Genomic DNA, 18,150 nt, shown 5'->3' on the forward strand with positions numbered 1-18,150 from the left:
TTCCTTGGAAACAATTAGGAGGCCAATTAAAGCCCAGATACCATGCACCAAACTTCGCGTTTCAGGAACTCTGGAGACAACTAGGAACACAGTGTGCTGGCTCTGAGTATTCACGTGAAGACAGGGCCACCGTGATTCTTCCCGCCCCCTCTGATGTCCCACACAGGACGCTACTTTGGGAAAGCAGGAGAAAAGGCTCATCTGTTTCCTGAAGTTTCCTGGGGCAGGTCTACTCCCACCCCGACCACCAGCACCACGCGGCAACCATCTGTTCCACCCTCACAGAGGGCTGCCTGCCCTGCCTGTCCCTGCCACCTTGCCTCCCACCTGGGGGGGGGGGGGGGGAGGGGCGCGGAACCCTACAAAGGAAAGGGAGCCTGAATGAGCATTGTCAACTCGATAAGTAACAAAGAAAGGGCATTGCACACCTCCACATCTGTATGTTAATGAAAATGCCACCTATCACAGAGACCAGCTTTCCTGGGAAAGGATCACGTAAAAGTGCACACAACAGCACTATACAAACAAGAATGGAAATAATATAAAGAGAAAAATCACCTATAATCTGGTCACTGTAACAAGTGAAATATTTTTAGTTATCTTTACTCCCTGCTAGCCCCCACCCAAATGCACTTTACACTTACGTTTTACAGCACTTTAATCATGGGGCATATGCAACTTCATATTCTTTTCCCCTTGTCTTCACAGAGGATTATAAACCTTTCCCCATGGTTGCTGCTTAGCCTGACAGTGTGCTGCTTATAGAGCGAACACACTAGGCCTAGAACACATAGGGCTCGCTAACCACCCTTCCTCCCATCCACCATCAAAGTTCTTGCACAATTCTCTCTAATATGACTCCTCTTCTGGTAGAAACGTCTTTTCAGCCCAATATGACCACCAGATTTATAGGAGTCATAAAAAGTTTAATGATTAAACTGAATTCATTTGGAGCTGGAAAAATACTCAAAAAACATTTTTCTGTTGTGCATAAAACATCAAATGGATATGAAACCTGGACTGTTCCTCTTTTCCTAAAGCCAAGAGCATATATTACCAATATCAGCCCTGGTTCTACCCTGACCAGGCTCTTGTATGGGCAGCTTTCCCCACTCCCTCAATTCCTTTGACTTACATGCCGGAGATACGGGAAGAGACCCAGTACTGGACCAGACAGGGCAGAGGCTGCTCCAGTCTGGACAAACCACTGAGACAGAGTAACTTCCAAAACCCCTGTGGGTCTTCCGTCTCACTTCTGCCTTGGGCTACACACAGGCACAGTGACCAATTTCCACTGTCTTCCCACAGCAGGGATGTGCTCTCATGTGGAAAGCTATCTCTGTCCTCACAGGAAGTTCATGAGCATTTCAGATCAGCTGATGTTCTGGGATCCCTGGAAGCGTGTCTCCCCACCCCACACCTGCCCCACCAATGCTCCTGGGGCTCATCATTTCCTTGCTGCACTCTCCCATTCTGACCAGCTCCTTTCCCAGACTGTAATAGAGATGCTAGGACAGCCGTCTAGACCCAGGCCAGTTTCCTCAATCCAGCAGGAAATGCCCCCAAAGGCTCCTAACTTAAATTTCCATCCAAAACATGTATAAATCTATTTATACGCAGCCTCCTTTGGCAGTAAGAGTCCAGGAAGTAAACCAATTTAGGATTTCCCACATCTACTCTTTAAATAACAAGAATCTCCTAGAAAGGCTTGTGTGTGTGTACATGTATACATACATGCAGGCATATTTTTTGCTGGCCTTGGATGGCTTCCAGTCTTCTTTAATCCTCCAGCCAGCAACAGGATGAGCCGGCAACAGAGAAGGCTGATTTGGATGGATGTTGTGGCTCTAAAAAATGAATGCTGGGTTATAATCTCTAATAATTTCAAGCCCCTAATACATCTACTGAGCCCTATATTTTCCTATTCCTTGTAATTTGTCTTTTTCAATCTAGAGACTGTAGCCTTATAAATTTTAATTTTAAAACTTTCTCTGAAAAGCATGTTTTTATTCTGCTGAAAAGCAAAGCCAGTTTTTATCTTCCTAAGTAAGGAGTGAATGAAAAGAAAGACACATAAGATCTTGAGTTCTAGATCATAAGACTTTGCTGGTCTTGCAAAACATGTAATTGGTATACTCACAAACAAAGTCCATTTGGGTAAAAAGTTAGCTTGGGAGGTGAAATGGTGGCTCACTGGGTTAGCTTAGTAGCCAGTATTGCATACTGTTTACTAAAATGTTGTCTATCTTCTAGTGTCTGAGCTACCAGGGCTGCAAAAAATGATCGACAGCCCGCAGAGCCCCCAAGACCCCACGCAGGTGTCCCAGGCACTCCTCCTCCGCAGGGAGGTCATGTTTCTGCAGTTTGATGCTTCAGTGAGGCACCTCATCCGGTAAGGGCTGGAGCGCTAATCCCGTCTAGTAAATTCTGCCAGGCAGGTGTTTCTGCGTGACCATGAAGGGAGGTCAGTCTGAGCAAGATTAGATCATGAGCTTAAAATAGTCAGGAGCACAGCCTGATCCAGAACACTGGGGCTGCCAAATAGACAAAGGCTGTCGGGTGGAACGAGTTCTTGCTGGACATTAATAGTCTTGATTTTATTAAATGTGATTTTAGTGCAGTTAGTTTGCATAACAACTGCTGTTTTCAATATTCAGGTTGTTTTATTGGGAATGATATTTTTTATACTTCAGAAGATGATTCTTTCCAAGAGTTTTGTTTATTGTTTTCAGCCCTTAATTACCTTTCAAAAGAACAGTTTTCACTGTACTTCTGAAGCCAATAGAATGGGCTACCAGAGTTGAATTTACAAATGAATAAATTGACCTCTGGTCTTGTAGGTACTAAGCACTCTGCATACAAAAAGAATGTTTACTTGGTTAATTAATCATGACTGATGAGAAAATTAGTTTGGATTAAGAGTATAAATAGGTTTCTGGTATAAATAATACATTTTGTATAAAAATGAAAGAGATTAGTTCTAAGGGTCTCTCCTTATTCTTAAATTGCCAAAACTCATTAACTTCCTTTGATTAGTTCTCTGTGTGAGTATTCAGCCAATGAGGGGGACCTCAGAGGGCAGTGGGTGGCCCTACCCATGGACTACATCGCTGCCCACCATTGGTGTGGGTGTCCATAGAGAATGGACACGTGAGGCGTGTACTGAACTATATTTTCTCTTTCAACTCTCCATTTTTTTGTTGTGAGCATCAGGGGCACTCTGGATTTAGAATGCAGATTTAGCAGGACAAACAAATCAGGCTAATTTATCCTCTTTTTATTGACAGACAGCTTTTCGAGCGGTAGCTCAGTCTAATTGTCGGGGTGGTCATTAGTCCAAGTCAGAATTTGCAAGGCACTTACGTAGAGTGAAGGAATAGGTTTGTACTCCAGAAGTGCTTTGGGGAGCTCAGCTTTGTGGGGTTCAGCTTGCCACTGTTCCCCCAGCAGAACCAGTTCCTGGGGGAATTGCTCTGTGGGCCTTTCTTCGTCCCAGCTCACCCAATCCGCAGGAATGGAGGGCACTGTGTCCCTGTGTCTGGTTCCCTGTGTTCAGTGTATTTTTCAGAGGACCTCATAGGAAGACACTCTGGATGGTGTATCTCCACGAGGCCTTTCATTGCATTTCTTCCAACTTATCTTCTTCTGAGCTTTTCAGGTGTGTGTGTGTGTGTGTGTGTGTGTGTGTGTGTGTGTGTTTAGAATCACATAGCAAGTATGTGGCAGACCAGAATATGAGCCTAGGTGCCTTTGACTCCAGTACCTAAGAGCTGGGTGGTTGCCAGGCAGCGGTGTGGACTGAAAAGGCAACTCTGAAGAGAAGTCTCCTACTAGCCCTGCGTAGCGGGAATCCAAAAAGAACTTCTGGGTTATAGTTCTATTTCTTTGTTCTACATAAATTCCTCACAAATTCTGACTTGGAGTTTCAGAATCCAGAGGCAAGAGAAAAAGAGAAGTTGAATGGTAAATGCAACCCCTCCTACTGATTTTATTTAGTGCTGAACCTGCAACTGTTAATTTTATTTAGTGCTGAACCTGCAAACAAGGAAAAATCCTTATATAATCAAAAGAGACAGGAAGCTTGTGAAGTTCCCTTGCCTTTCCCAGAGCTTACCAACTCTGAGCAAGTGTGACTGTTTACCCCAGAGAACTTCTTGCTTTCGTAAATGGAAGGCATCTCTAGAGTTTGAAAAGAAGGAACTGAACTCTAGCCTAGAAGGAGAGCCACTTGCTTCCATAGACTGGGGGGCAGCAGACAAGGATGTCGCTCATGGACCATAGGACAATGGCCCCATAGGGTCACCTATTATCTGGCTTCTGCTTCTCTGTGGCACACACTGGCTTGGGTATAAGATAGATGCATGTTTCTAAACATAAAAGTCTCACTCTGCTCCTGTTAACCTGCCCTCAACACAGCTCAGGTGAAGACATGATGGAAATTGCTGCCGTCTTCTGATGGCATTGGAATCACACTGCCCAGGGCCTATCGTTCACCCCTGGGCATGTCTCCAGCACTCGAGATTTATTATTAGTCACTGTAAGAAATGCCTGAGGACTGAGTTTATCTTTAATTTCAAGTGCATTAATCATTTGGGTGGGAGGTAAATGCTTGGGTGTTACAGTGGTGCTCACCAGTCTCATCTTTTTAAGTTGGGAGCCAGGAAACTCCTGCCATAGGCCCCTGCCTGATTCTGCACGGCCTGTGGGCTGAGGATGGCTTTTACATGTGTGAGTGGCTGGGGGGAATAGTTCAAGAAAAGAATTCACAGAATTCAGATTTCAGTGTCCACAACTGAGGATTTTCTCTGGCTGCTTTCACCGCAGAGCTGAATAGTTGCAACAGAGATCCTGTGATCCACAATGTTGCAAATATTCACTATCTGACCCTTTAAGAAAAAGTTTTTCACCTTCTGATTTAAAGGATTGAATCCCTTTGTGGTTCAGGAATGGAAGGAAGCAAAAATAAAAAGCCCTCAAAGGAACACTATGGAACAGAATAAAACCTGTGGCATGAAAAATGCCACTAATGCTGGTGTTCAGTGTGAGCACGGTGAAAAGGAGAAACTTAAGAAAATCCAACAACTTCCAGCAGCAAGCCTGATTTAGGAGAATATTGAGAAATCGCTAAAGAAAGCAACACTGACTCCTCAGTTCTTGAATTTGTGTTGATTTTCTCCTTGTTTCTTAATTTGTTGTCATGCTCATCTAGTTTTAGTGTCTCTAAACATGCAGATATTAAAGTGTGCCTCAGGGTTACCTGGGGATTTCTGGGAGATACAGAGAAAGCCTCACGTGAGCTAGGCCTAGTTCATGACCATGGTCTTGGTCTCCAGTGTCTGAGTCTCAACTTCTGCCTGACTTCCCCAGGCCACATTGCCGGTGTTTTCGTTTTTGCTTTGCTTTATTGTTGATATCCTCACATCCAGGAATTCCCCGGTTTGCACTAGCTTGCTATGCATAGTTCTCTCACACACATGATGATTGGTGTTCTAGGAAGCCTTTGACTGCTTTTGACTGCTTATAGACAGCTGGCATGTGGCAGAACTGTTTGGAGAATCTAATGCATCTGTTCTGGCATTTTAGTGGGTGTCTAGGGTGACCTGACTTTATCAGGGGCTGGCAAGTGACAGGTGCTGCACTGGCAAGAGCAACAAGCTGGCCTGTCCTGCCGACGGGTTTCCCTGTGTCTTGCGTGCGGCTGGCAGCTGCCCTGGTTAGATACAGTCCAGTGGAGACACAGGCCAGGCTTTCCCCACTGAGGCTCAGGGAGCCGTGGCAGGGGCTAGTGAACCCTTTTCAATGTTTCCGAATGTAGCAAAAAAGACACATTTGCCTAAAAACTTTGCAGGTAAGGAGAATATCAAGCTCCTCCCTGATTTTAACTGGAAACATTGGTACTGAGTGAAATAAGGGGGAGAAGGAACTTGTTCTGGCTGAGCTCCCACCATGTGCTAACTCTGTGGGAGTTACTCTTTCTACAGTTGAGGAAATAGAGATTCAAAGAAGTTGCATAACTTGTCCAGGGTCTCCGAGCTTGTTGTAACGGAATTTCAGTGTATACAGTTCGTCTTACTCCAGAGCCCTGTTACTTCCTTATATCATGTTTCTTCATCTTTTCCTGCAGCTCAGGGCTTGGGCTAGAGGCTGACATGGCTTTGAGTTAAAAGTGAGAAAATGCTTAATGGATATAGAAAAGTCTTTCAAAATATGGGGCCCATACAGAAGGAGGGAATAGAAAAGGATCTAGTACTAAAAATGTGAGGTACCATCTTAAAACCCTTAGAGCCCTGACCGGGTGGCTCAGTTGGTTGCATCGTCCCATACAGTAAAAGTTTGTAGGTTCGATCCCAGGTCAGGGCACATGCCTAGATTGTGGGTTTGATCTCTGGTCAGGGTGCATACAGGAGGCAACTGATCAATGTTTCTCTCTCACATCAATGTTTCTCCCTCTCTCTCTCCCCCTCTCTTACTCCCTCCCCCACTTCCTCTCTCTCTCAAATCAATAAAAACATATCCTTGGGTGAGGATTTAAAAAAAAAACCTGAGGTAAGGGGGGACAGGCAATGGCTGTGTGGAGATGGGCAAAGGGAGGGACATGAGGACATTTGTAATAGTGTCAACAATAAAAATAAGTCTTTAAAAAACTTTTTTTATATAGCATCACATTGTGCCGCTCCCTGATAAACAGTTCTATAGAGAGAGGGGACTTGGTCCCTCTGAAGGGCGGTGACCTGGACTGAGGAATTAGGAGAGTGAGGAAAAGGATACCCAGTGATGCTCCCAGTGGTAGTGCCTATAATTTGACTCTGGTCTCTCTGGAGAGTGTGCCATAGTCTATGATTCTGTACCCTAGAGTAGCAGTCACATGAACATCTGAGCAATACTAATATTTTTTAAATAGTCTCCAAGAATCCATAAAGTAATGGACTGAATATATGCACAAAGCTGTGTCTGGGGCTGTAAAAGTGCCAGGAACTGTGGGCACATCAGCACTGGGGGGTAGTTACAAAGTTCCACACAGACGTGCCAGGGTAAGAGAGCATGTCAGCATTCTGTGTTCTTTTATGTGATGATCAGTCAGGTGCAGCCACAAGAGGAAACCCAGGAGAGACTCAGGGAGACAGAGTTTACTATACTCACAAGTCCTAGAGACAGAAGGCGTGCCGCTCCACGCGGGGTTCACGGGAAAGCATCGGCATGGGTCAGGAGCGAGGAGAGTGCTGAGGCCTGGGTAGGCAGGCAGGGCAAGGGGCACAGGTTAAGGCTGGGAGGTTCCGATAATTTCAGGGGGCTTTGGTCTGTAGGAGTGGTCTCTGGTTGCCTGCTAACTAGTCGTGGTCTTGACTGCGGCTGTGTGGGCAGAGAGAGGAGGCGGGGCTCTGGGTGGGTAGTTTGCACCTCGGGCTCAGTCCCTGGCTGAGTCCTGTGCTGGTTCTAGAAGGTCGCTAACCCGGAGCGGGCAGCCTCTCCCTAGCCAGAAAGATTCTTTTAAGATGTCAAAACATCATAATAAACAAAATAAGTTTTAATATATAAACAATACAAAGATTGAACAAGAACGATGTTACCAAAGCTAGGCCCAGAGGCTGAGAGAGAGAAATAATTCCGAGGACTGGAGAGAGAGCAGCAGGAATGACGTGAAAGGCGCCGACCAGGGAGAGCTTGTGCAGGATGCTGTGTGGGATTTGGGCTGAAAAGGTTTCGTTTAAAGTATTCTGCCTTTTGTTTCCATTGTTTTCAGTCAATATACACAACCTATGAGTGCCATCAGAGAAATGTGTGTGTAGAAAGTGCCTTGGGAGTTTAGAGTGTTAAAGAACAAAATTCACCCAAGTGAATTTGAGGGTCTAATTGGCTTTATTAAGCAATTCACGAATCGGGAAGCATCCCACCTAGCAACTACAGGGCCACACAGATGAGGTATAGAAAACTGGAAGGTGTCACAGACAGGAAGAAAGTGGGGCCAAGAAGTGAAGATGGATTCTTCCAGGCAAGGACATCTTCCCTTGAGGGACAGCCGAGGGTCTTAGCAGGCAGATTGTCTCATTGCCTCACCAGACAATTCCAGACTGATCGGTGAAAATTCAAGCTGAAACTGCAATTCCATTAGTTACTAAGTTTTAGTTTGGTGAGGTAGCTTGGCAAAAGTGACTCCATTTTGGACTACCCTTCCTTCCGTCCTTCCTTCCTTCCTTCCTTCCTTCCTTCCTTTTCCTTCCTTCCCTCCTTCCCTCCTTCCCTCCTTCCTTCCTTCCTTCCTTCCTTCCCTCCTTCCCTCCTTCCTTCCTTCCTTCCTTCCTTCCTTTCTGTTGGAAAACCAGAAGCAGCTGGATAATGGACTCTGCCTCACAAGGCCCTACCAGGCTGATGGTCAGGCCCATCTCCGATCTCAGACATTTCTGGCACAGTGCCCACACAGTGGGTGCTTGATGCACCCCTGACATCTGTGGGTTACGTGAGTCATGGGTCCCTTTGCAGGACCCATTGAGAATCTTAAGGAAACTAGAAAAATATGAGAAACGGGAGAAAATGTTTACTCTGTAATAAATTTGACGAGTTCAAGTGACCAAAAGTAATCTCACAGGGTGATCTGATCCTAAATTCTTAACTAGACAGGTCATGGTGGGTAGTCACGTTGCAAGCCTGTAACTTCTTTAAAGCTTTTTTTATCCTCCCCTGAGGACATGCGTATTAATTTTAGAGTGAGAGGAAGGGAGGGAGACCAAGGGGGAGAGAAACGTCAATGTAAAGAGAAACATTGATCAATTGCCTCTCCAACGTGCACCTGGACTGGGGACCGAATCCATAATCCAGGTATGTGCCCTGACCTGGAATTGAACTCGTGACCTTTTGGTTTAGAGGATGATCCTCCAACCAACTGAGCCACACCTGCCGGAGCCCAGACCTGTAACTTCTTTAGTAAAAGTTTTATCTTTGCCTTAAGCAAGCCCTGTCCATTGTTCTCATGCATCTAGGTTAACAGATCTTTAAAAATGCCTGAGCAATTCTCTTTTCAGATGCCTCTGAGCCACAACCACCTTCAAGGGAGCACATGATTTTATCACCCAAATGCAGTCATAGAGATTTCCCCACCTTGCTTCTCCTACCTCCTCTCCTGAATTTCTGTAATCTTCCTTGCTTCCCTCCTTAATTCCAAATGTATAAAAAGAACTGAAAAACTGCCATTCTCCAGCGTATTTGAGATCTTGTCAGCTTGGCTCAAGTAAACTAAAAGTTCTCGACAGGTTTGGATGTCCGCATATCCACTGAGCGACTCCAAGCTCCGTCCTTGAGCTGCCAGGGTGAACCCATGATCACCCACTGTCTCAGTATTTAACAGTATTCACCTATCTTGAGTAACTCTCCTTCAAATGTGAAAAGGGTGGTATGATTTTTGCACTAGTACATGGTTTGATGGGCAATGTAGAGCTCCTTTTATCTGTCTTTGAACTTAAGTTCATAAGCCCCTACTTCAGCAGACGGCAAAAACATTAAATTTACCAATTCTATGTCATTCAGCTACATTTAGAGTCTAAAAGTGGTCAGTTTGATGTTTACATTAACTAATTCAAGATTATCCCCTTTTCCTTTATTATAATGACCTCTTACTCTGTTGGTGAGGGAGGGATTCTGCCCTAGGGGTATGGGGATGGCACTAGGGTCCGGGGCAGGGAGCACAGGGCCCCAAACACTGTACAGACGAGATAACGGCAATGTATTAGTCACCTACACTTACAGCCCACGGAGAGAAGACATTGTACACCATGCGGGGCCACAGAGGAATTGCATTTGGGAACAGAGTTAAACACCAGGGGCTGTGGGAGATACTCGGTGCATCAAAAGGATGTGGTGCCCCCTGATTCCCACAGGCGGATATGATTGGTTCGTTTGAATAATTCTGTGGCCTGACATAGGAAACATGCAAACCTATAGAGAATTTTTGTAAGAGTTTATTTGAGCCAAACTGATGACATATGCTGGGGAACAAGATCTCAAATGCTCTGGGAGAATGAGAGTTTGCAGTTTCTCTTCTGCATTTGAAATTAGGAAGGGAACCAAGGGAGATTCTGTGAAGGTGGGAGATCAGATTACAGGCTAGTTAATGAGATGAAGCACTCTCTTGCATACTTTAGAAAGAGGGTCTGAAAGGGGGCATTTCAAAGGTGTGTTAGCCTCTCTGCACAAGAACAATGGAGAGGGCTGGCTTAAAAACCTTCACTAAAGAAGTTACAGGCCTTGGGCCTGACGACCGCCCCCCATGACCTTCCCAGTTAGGAATTTATGATTTATTACAGCACCCCTTTTTCATCTACCAGGAAGCTGAAACCAGCACCCAGGGGTATAAGCACAGACTGCACTTGGTCCATGGGGGGCAGACAGGGGAGGGGAACTTGTGGTTAGGCCATTCAAGGTCCTCCTGCTCTTACCGATGTCAAGGAAGCACCCAATAGTGGACCTTAATTCTAGGCCTCACACTACCCCTGTCTTCTTCTTCATTCCTCTCAGGGGTGATCCACGTTCCTGGGGGTGCTTATAAGTCATCCTGGCAGTCAGAGAAGAGTAGCCACTTCCCCTCTTCTGTGGCTGATTGGCTGGTCCAACCCCAGATCTCCTCAGCTGGCCTGCTGCCCAGCCCCCTGCACAGACACCCATTTGTGGAGGTTTAGGCACTGCCCCACCCTGCTTTGATTGTAACCTCGGTGAGGTGGCCTCCTTTCCATCAGAGCTAACATCTCCCTTAGTCATTCCTAATCTCCTTTTTTATGTCTGACTCATGCCAGCCTGGGGCCACGCCCATGGAGGCCCCAGGCAAAAGGCTGCCCTTCTGTTCTGGGATGCCCTCCCCAGCACCCCAGCTTGTCCCATGTCAGGGTCTTGGACATCCACTAGATCTAAGCTCTACAAACAGTTTTTTCCTTGCATGCTAAACTCTTTTTTCCTTTTGGGCAAGAAAGTCATTGTAATTTTTCATGCATACTTCCTTCTCTACAGTTTACGGTAAAAATTTCATGCTCTAGTCTTCAGGATTTTTGGTTCATGATATGCAAAACCAAGTTTTGTTGAAAACAAAGGAAAAATCTTTCAAACCCCAGGTTCTTATTAAAATTTGATTTTAGACTATCAAGAATTATTGTTTCAGCTCTTGGTCTTAAAATAACCACGTCAACAAGCAATTGATATCTTTGTTCTAGGAAAACGATTGAACTGTCCAATACTGTAGTCACATGTGGCTATTTAATATTAACTTTAAGTTAATATTGGTTTAGATGAAATAACATTTAAAAGTCAATTCCTCTGTTGCAATAGCCACATTTCAAGTGCTCAATAGCCACTTGTGGCCAGTGGCTACCATTTTGGACAGTCAGATTCAGAATGTTTCCACAGCTCAGAATGTTCTATCGGCCATTGGTAGTCTAGAACAGGGGTCCCCAACCCCCAGGCCGTGGACTAGTACCACTCTGTAGCTTATTAGGAGCCAGGCCATGAAGGAAGCCCTCAGCCTGAGCTCTACCTCCTGCCCACCCCCCAACATTCGTCCATGGAAAAACCGGTCCCTGGTGCCAAAAAGGTTGGGGACGGCTGGCCTAAGGTATGTGTGCCTTTCCCTTGAGGGCCATGAATTGTAAGTGAAGGGCAATGTGTGAAGAAGGGGTGACAGATGCAGTCGCTGAGAAAGAAATCTGTTAATATCTTAAGATGCTGTCTTGCTACAGTAACTTTGAAGAAAGTTTTGAGCTTCAGAAGTGTAAGTAACCTCTTTTAATGAGACTCCCTTCATTCCTTGGTAGGAGAACACTCCTGACGGCTGGAAATGCTGCTGCCTACCAGCCTGTCACAGACGGCTTGGACCACGGGCTGCCACCTCTGCGCAGCTCTCTGGTGAAGATCATTTTTGCTGCACAGCTCCGCCTGCCCCCACCACTGGACCCACAGAGCCCCCGGGCGCGTCGAGAGGTATTTTATACCTATCAAAGCTGTGCTGTGCGCAGGGGATTTTGCCACTTTGTTTTCATTGGTTTCAGTATCGCAGAAACTCTCCGAGCTCTCACGCCCTCCAGTCTTGCTTGGCTCCCCTTCACTCAGGTGGCAGATCAGTCTGGCCTCGCGGCCAGCGGCTTCTCCCAGGAAGGGTTTTTGCCTCCAAACTGCTCAGCAGGCTAATTGGGGCAAAGCTTATCTGCTCACAGCTGGTAGCAAAACCAACATGTGCTCTTTTTCATTTAATAAACAATAATGATAGCAGTGACAACACATAAATTAGGTCAGCTGCTGAGTTCTGAACAGCCCTGTTTACAGCATGTGTTGTCGAACGTAATCCTGGCAACCACTATAGCTCCTAGGCACCAGCAGTGCGCCCACCTGCCGCAACTACAGAACTCAGGGTTCAGGAAGCGCAGAGGTCAGGCTGCTGGGTAGTTGTGTCAGCACTAGCTCACAGACCATAGCAGTTATCTGTGGCAGCATAACAAATTACCTTAAAATTTGGCATGTGAAAATAATAAACATTCATTATCTCATATAGTTACTGAGGCTCAGGAATTTGGGAGCAGCTTAATTGGGTAGTTCTGGCTCAGAATTTCTCATGAGGCTGCATAAGTGTTGGCCGGTGCCTTGACGCTCTGCTGGAGGGGGATCTGCTTCCAAGCCCCCTCACACGCCTGTTGGTAGTAGACCCATCCCCAGGCTTATTCATGTGGGCTTCCCCGTGGGCTTCCTCACAAGTCCTTTGTGGCAAAGGACTTCCCCCAGAGTCCTTTGGGGAGAGAGTGAGAGAGAGAACCCAAGATGGAAGTTACAGTCTCTTTGTCACCTAATGCAGGCATGCCGTTCCATCACTTTTGCCATATTCTATTCATTAGAGGCGAGTCATTAATGTCATCACACACTTGAGGGAAAAAGAATCAAGCTCCGCCTCTAAATACAAAGAATTTGTGGACATTTTCTCTAAAACTACCTCCCAGGCTTATTCCTTTTGACTCTAAAACCTTCATCCTAACATTTTTGTGTAGTAATGCCAACACCAACCCCATGTAAGTCCTGCACTTCTTCCTTCCATAGCTACAAGGTGATGACTGTTGAACCCAGCCTTGACCCTCTTTTAGACTCGGAAGACAAGGTTGGACCGTGACCAGTGGGTCAATTCCTTCTGCCTTTGGGTGCTGCCTGGGATTAGGTGGATGCAGGGGTCCTGCCTCCCTGCCACCTGCGTCAACTCCAAATCCAAGAATTCCCTGAAGCCAGTACCAGGTCTGGAAGCATCAAGTGGGGTCAGACAGACAGGCCCACTATATCCAGGGCTGCGCGTGGTGCACGAGGAGTAGAGGGTGCCTCGGCGGTTGGACAATGATGTGGAGAAGACAGAGGCCCTGTGTAACGTTGTGGCATTGATTCTGAGCTGTTACTTAGAACTGAGTCACAACAGTGATTGAAGATAAGTTTTTAAGATTCCTAATATTGAGATCATTTGAATAAGTTTTCTTTGTTGATTATAAATAGGCCACATTGGTATGGCACTGATCTGGAACTTTCGAACACTGTGCTGACTAGTTACACAGAAGTCTTCAGTACCCTTCTGTGTTTAGCCGCTTTCTGAAAAATCAGTTCAATGAAATAAGATTGTTACACTTCTCTCTACATCGTTAGGGACTATACATCTGTAACTATTTCTACATAATAAGTAAGTTATCCTACAGTATTTTGGGTGCAGACACAGTTATCCTGTTCGCATAAGGATGTCTATTATGAACACGGTACAGCATTACCCTGTTTATTACATGGTTCTTTTAGGCATTTGTACTGTTCCCTTGGAGGGCATTTCTGCAAGATGGAGGACCATTTCCAGTCATGAGTAGCAGCCCAGCTACCCTGGAATATAACACACAGGTAGGACTGGTCTTCCCACTTGTCACAGATGCACCTCAGTGCAAACTGCAAAGGGAGTGTCCTTGGGTCTATAGGTCAGATCCTCCACACCCTCGCCAGTGGAGAACAATTTATGAGATAACCAGGTTGTTTTACAATGAGGCGTAAACCCAATGCCTGCAAGGTGAGTCATGTTTTCTTACATCAGAAGAGCGTCATAGTCTCAGCTGGTAACAGCCTTGGTTGTAAACTCAGCTGAAATTCCCATGGCCAGGAAAGATCCGGAAGAGAGGGCATCCTTTCCCGGCCACTTTGGGGGCCTCTTGGAGAAACACCCTGGCTGGCAGCTCAGAGACATGTGACCACTGACCCATCTACAAATAGTGATAGAAAGAGAACTCTTTAAGCAGAGCTCATGAGAAGACTTTTTTTTCAATTGTGTATTTCCCCCCTGATTATTTAAGTAAATATGATTGTTTTCATTTTAAAAAATGTATAGAAAAATTAAGAACATGTAAATCAATCATAAATTTGCTTCAAAATAATATGGAGGTGGGAGTGACAGGATTGGGCAGGGCTGGCCACAGGTTGACGGTGCTTGGGGCTGGGTGGTGGGAACCATTCTGTTTGCCTTTGTATATGCACAAAGCTCTCCAGAAGTCAAAAACAAATTTTTAAGTAAAATAGGAAGAATGGTTAAAAAAAGTAATCATAGCCTCCCACTAAGACACAATCACAATTCACATTTCGGTTTATTTTTTCCTGTATTTTCCCTATGCATTCATGTGTTATATCTGTACTTTAAAAGGAGACTTGGCTTCACACTATCCGTTCACCAGGGACAGACACTGTAAGGGCTGGGAAACTTGGGCTTCCACACAGACACCTATCGGTAGCAAGTCTGCATGTATCTGGGAACCAGACAGACACCTGTCTGGACACAGGGAAAGCTGGCTCGTGCCCCTATTTAAAGACTCTCCTTTCCAGAACTAAACTCACTGAGAGATGCATGTACTAGCTAGCGTCTCCATTTCCTCTCCTTCCATCTACGCCTCAGAAACTGCATCTCTCTCCTTCCCCAGCTGATCACTCAGACCACCGTCATCAAGAACACAGTGGTCCTTGTCACTAAATCCTCTGGGTACCTTTCAGTCCCCTTCCAACCCAACCTTGTGGCAGCATTTGACACAGTGTGCCCTTGAAGCCTCTCCTCGGCCCCCAAAGCACCGCTCTCTCCTAGTTTTGCTCTGACGTTGCTGGCTGTGCCTGCTCAGACCCCTCTGCAGACTGTCCTCCCTGGGCCAGCCCTGGAAATGTTCTTGGGTTTCATCTCACTACTGGGCTCCCAGGGCTGCATTTTGACCTCCATGGCTCCAGCACCAGTGTCTTCGTGGGCCATCAAAACAATGCAAAGTTACAGCTTACAACTATGTTAATGTAAAGAAAAACCTATTAACATCATATATTAAAGTATTTTATTCAACCTAAATGTTTTTTCTAATTTTAAAGGAAATTAAAACATTTTTGTGGGCCCCAGGCATGATGCCTTCTTGGCCTAATCAATAAGTTGGTTCTGTATACTGTGAATACTACTATTGGCTATGATTGAGATCTGTTCAGAATGCTTTATTGATTATCAATTTCTTTAATCCTCACAATAACGCCATGAGGTGGGTACTTCCGTTGTTCTCATTTTACAGATAATCCCAAGGCTTGGAGAGGTTAAGTGATGCTCCCGAAGTCACACGCCTCTCGAGGAGAGAAACCCGGGCGCCAGCCTAAGAGCCTGGCCCTGCAGCTCCTTTGTGCTCGTCTCTCCGCTGTGTGCGCCACGCCTCACGCTCTCCCCAGGCACACCTACCTACCTCTGTGGCTTTGATGACTTTACCTGTGATAACTCCAAAATCTACGCGTCCAGTCCAAACCACAGTCCTGTAAGGTTCACACGCTCAGCTGCTTGGTCCCTCTCGGAAACGGTGTGTACCAAACTGAACTCATCTTACTGCCCTCACTCTTGCTCCTCCCTCCATATTCCTTGTTAGTGTACCACTACCGGTCCCCTTGTCCAAGCCAAGAAAGCTAGACCCCCCATCTTTGACTTCCCTCTATTACCCCCTATCATCAGACACCAAGTTTTCCTATCCTATTGTTTTAATACCTCTCAAGTTTGTCTACTTCTCTCCATCCTCCCTCACCAGCCCACATCCACCAGTCCAAAACTGTCACCAGCTCCTAACACAGGGCTATGATCGTAACCTCCAGCTGGGCTCCCTCTATCCACTCTTACTCCTTCCACTCTGTTCACCAGGACAATATTTTGAAATGCAAACCTGAGTGTGTCACTTCCCTCCTATAGTCAATCAATGACTTCCAAACGCGCTGAGAACAGAGTCCACATGCCTTACCCAGACCTTCACAACCTGACTCCTGCCAGTGTTTCTGCCCTCAGCTTCTCTCTCATCCACAGATGCACCGCACTCTCTCTTCTCAGTTCCTTCCTGCAAGTTGGTCCCTCTGGAGGAAAACTTCCTCCTCCTCTCACCTTCTGCTTCATCATCTCATTAACTCCTACTTATCCTTCAGGTTTCAACGTCCAAACCACTCTTTCAGAAGCTTTTTCTGATCTTCCATCTTTAAGTGAATGTCCCTCTCTGCCAATTAGGGCGCCTCTGCTGTAAATAACAGGCTGTCTCACTAGCCTGGACTTCAATTAGAAAAGTGTGTTCATCTTTCTAAACAAGTTCAGAGGGAGGCCGGTCAGGTGGGGGCAGCCACTCAGGTAGGTGCGGGCGCCCAGCTCTGCCATCCTGGGTGTGTCAGCAAAATGATGCCCTCATCCTTGTAAGATGAAAAGAAGACCAAAAAAGCTTTCTCCTTAAGGGCTTTTTTTAAAATCAAAGATAAAAATCCTTTCTAGAAGCCTTCCAATAGATTTTCCTGTGTCTTACTAACGCTGAGTAACAAGTCTATTTCAGGCCTCTGAGTGGGAAAGGACATGGGTTAGATGTGCCATCTAAACTCTACAACCGAACTAGATGCTTCACCCAGGGAGCATGTGCAGAGCTGAGTACAGACCAAGTAGTGCCAAGACCAGGAAGCACGCTGGGCCCTTCAGTCCCTCTCTTCACCATTTTTGGCCCTGTGTCTGATGGATCACCATCATTCCCCGACACCCCCACCTCCGCCGCCTTGTTCTTTATCCTGTCTCCTGCTCCTTCTCCCATCCTGTAAAACCCTCAGGAAGAAAAGACTTCTCTTGATATAAGACTGCTCTTGATTTTTGAACTAGTGTTTTTCAAAGGTCAACTTGAAAAACACTAGTTTGAAAATGGAATGGTCCACTTATCCATGGTTTTTTTCACAAATATACAGATGGCCCTGTATGCCCCTGGGACGCCCACCTGCACAGGAGCCGGTGCCCCTGGCCACCATGTCCTTCAGGTGTCGACTACGTAATAACAAGGCCAGTTGGCATTAAAATTAGTATTTATTTTAGTTAGTTTCATTTTTATGATCGGTCTTATTTAAAAGGATTTAACTATTCGTAGACAGCAAGAAACACGGGAGTTTGCACGGGTTTCCTGTCTCTGCTGTGCCACCAGTTCTGGGGCTCTCAGGCTTCAGCCTCTGAAACTCCAGGAGAAGGTGATGGATTACCTCGGGGCCTTTGAAGCTGTGGTTTTGGGGCCCTGGGTTCCTCACAGGCACTTTGGGGGTTTTTGAGCACAGGGAGCAACTCTGTGGCCCGCAGGCTGCCACCTCCTGTCACCATGTTTGGCCTTGGTCTGTTGGATATTTGGGGCCACTGCCTAAGATTCATGGGACAAAATGTTTCTGAAAGTAAAATAAATCCAAAACTGCATGGATTACCTGGTTGTTGAGGAAGTTGGCGACAAGGTTGAGGGGTTGCCAGGCGTCCTCAGGAGCTCACTCTCGCCCTGCTCTTGTTTGCCACCTGTCCCTCAGACCAGCCCTTTGCTGGCAGCCACACCTTTCTTCAAACATGTTAATAGTACTGATCTGGGATCCAGTGACACCGGCAGGTCTTCCTGTTCCTACCCAGGAAACTCCAGCGTCTAAGGTACTAATACCCATTTGTTCTCTGAGACCGTTCTTGCCATAACATCAAGATCCAGATTTTCTGGCTTCATCTGCAAAGGGAAGCTCCTTTTCCTGTGACTGAGCTGCTGTTGTCAGACTGAGGGCCTGGACACAGGTCCTTGTTCTGTCTGTCATCCTCTAAGTGATGGGCCCTGAGACCACTGGCCACTGGAGAGCAAGGACCTG

The 18,150-nt window shown here is 46.1% G+C and overlaps 1 protein-coding gene across 1 annotated transcript in view; it reads left to right on the forward strand.

Moving 5' to 3' along the window:
• LOC114495070 (coiled-coil domain-containing protein 162-like) overlaps positions 1-18,150 on the forward strand; it is a 96,582-nt gene that overhangs the window by 52,461 nt on the left and 25,971 nt on the right. The window contains 2 exon segments of the mRNA XM_036022602.1: positions 2,254-2,392; positions 11,790-11,955. Of these exon segments, the coding sequence (XP_035878495.1) occupies positions 2,254-2,392; positions 11,790-11,955 (305 nt within the window).

The sequence above is a fragment of the Phyllostomus discolor genome, chromosome 4 (genome assembly GCF_004126475.2).
Source record: "Phyllostomus discolor isolate MPI-MPIP mPhyDis1 chromosome 4, mPhyDis1.pri.v3, whole genome shotgun sequence".
Classification (NCBI taxonomy): Eukaryota; Metazoa; Chordata; class Mammalia; order Chiroptera; family Phyllostomidae; genus Phyllostomus; species Phyllostomus discolor.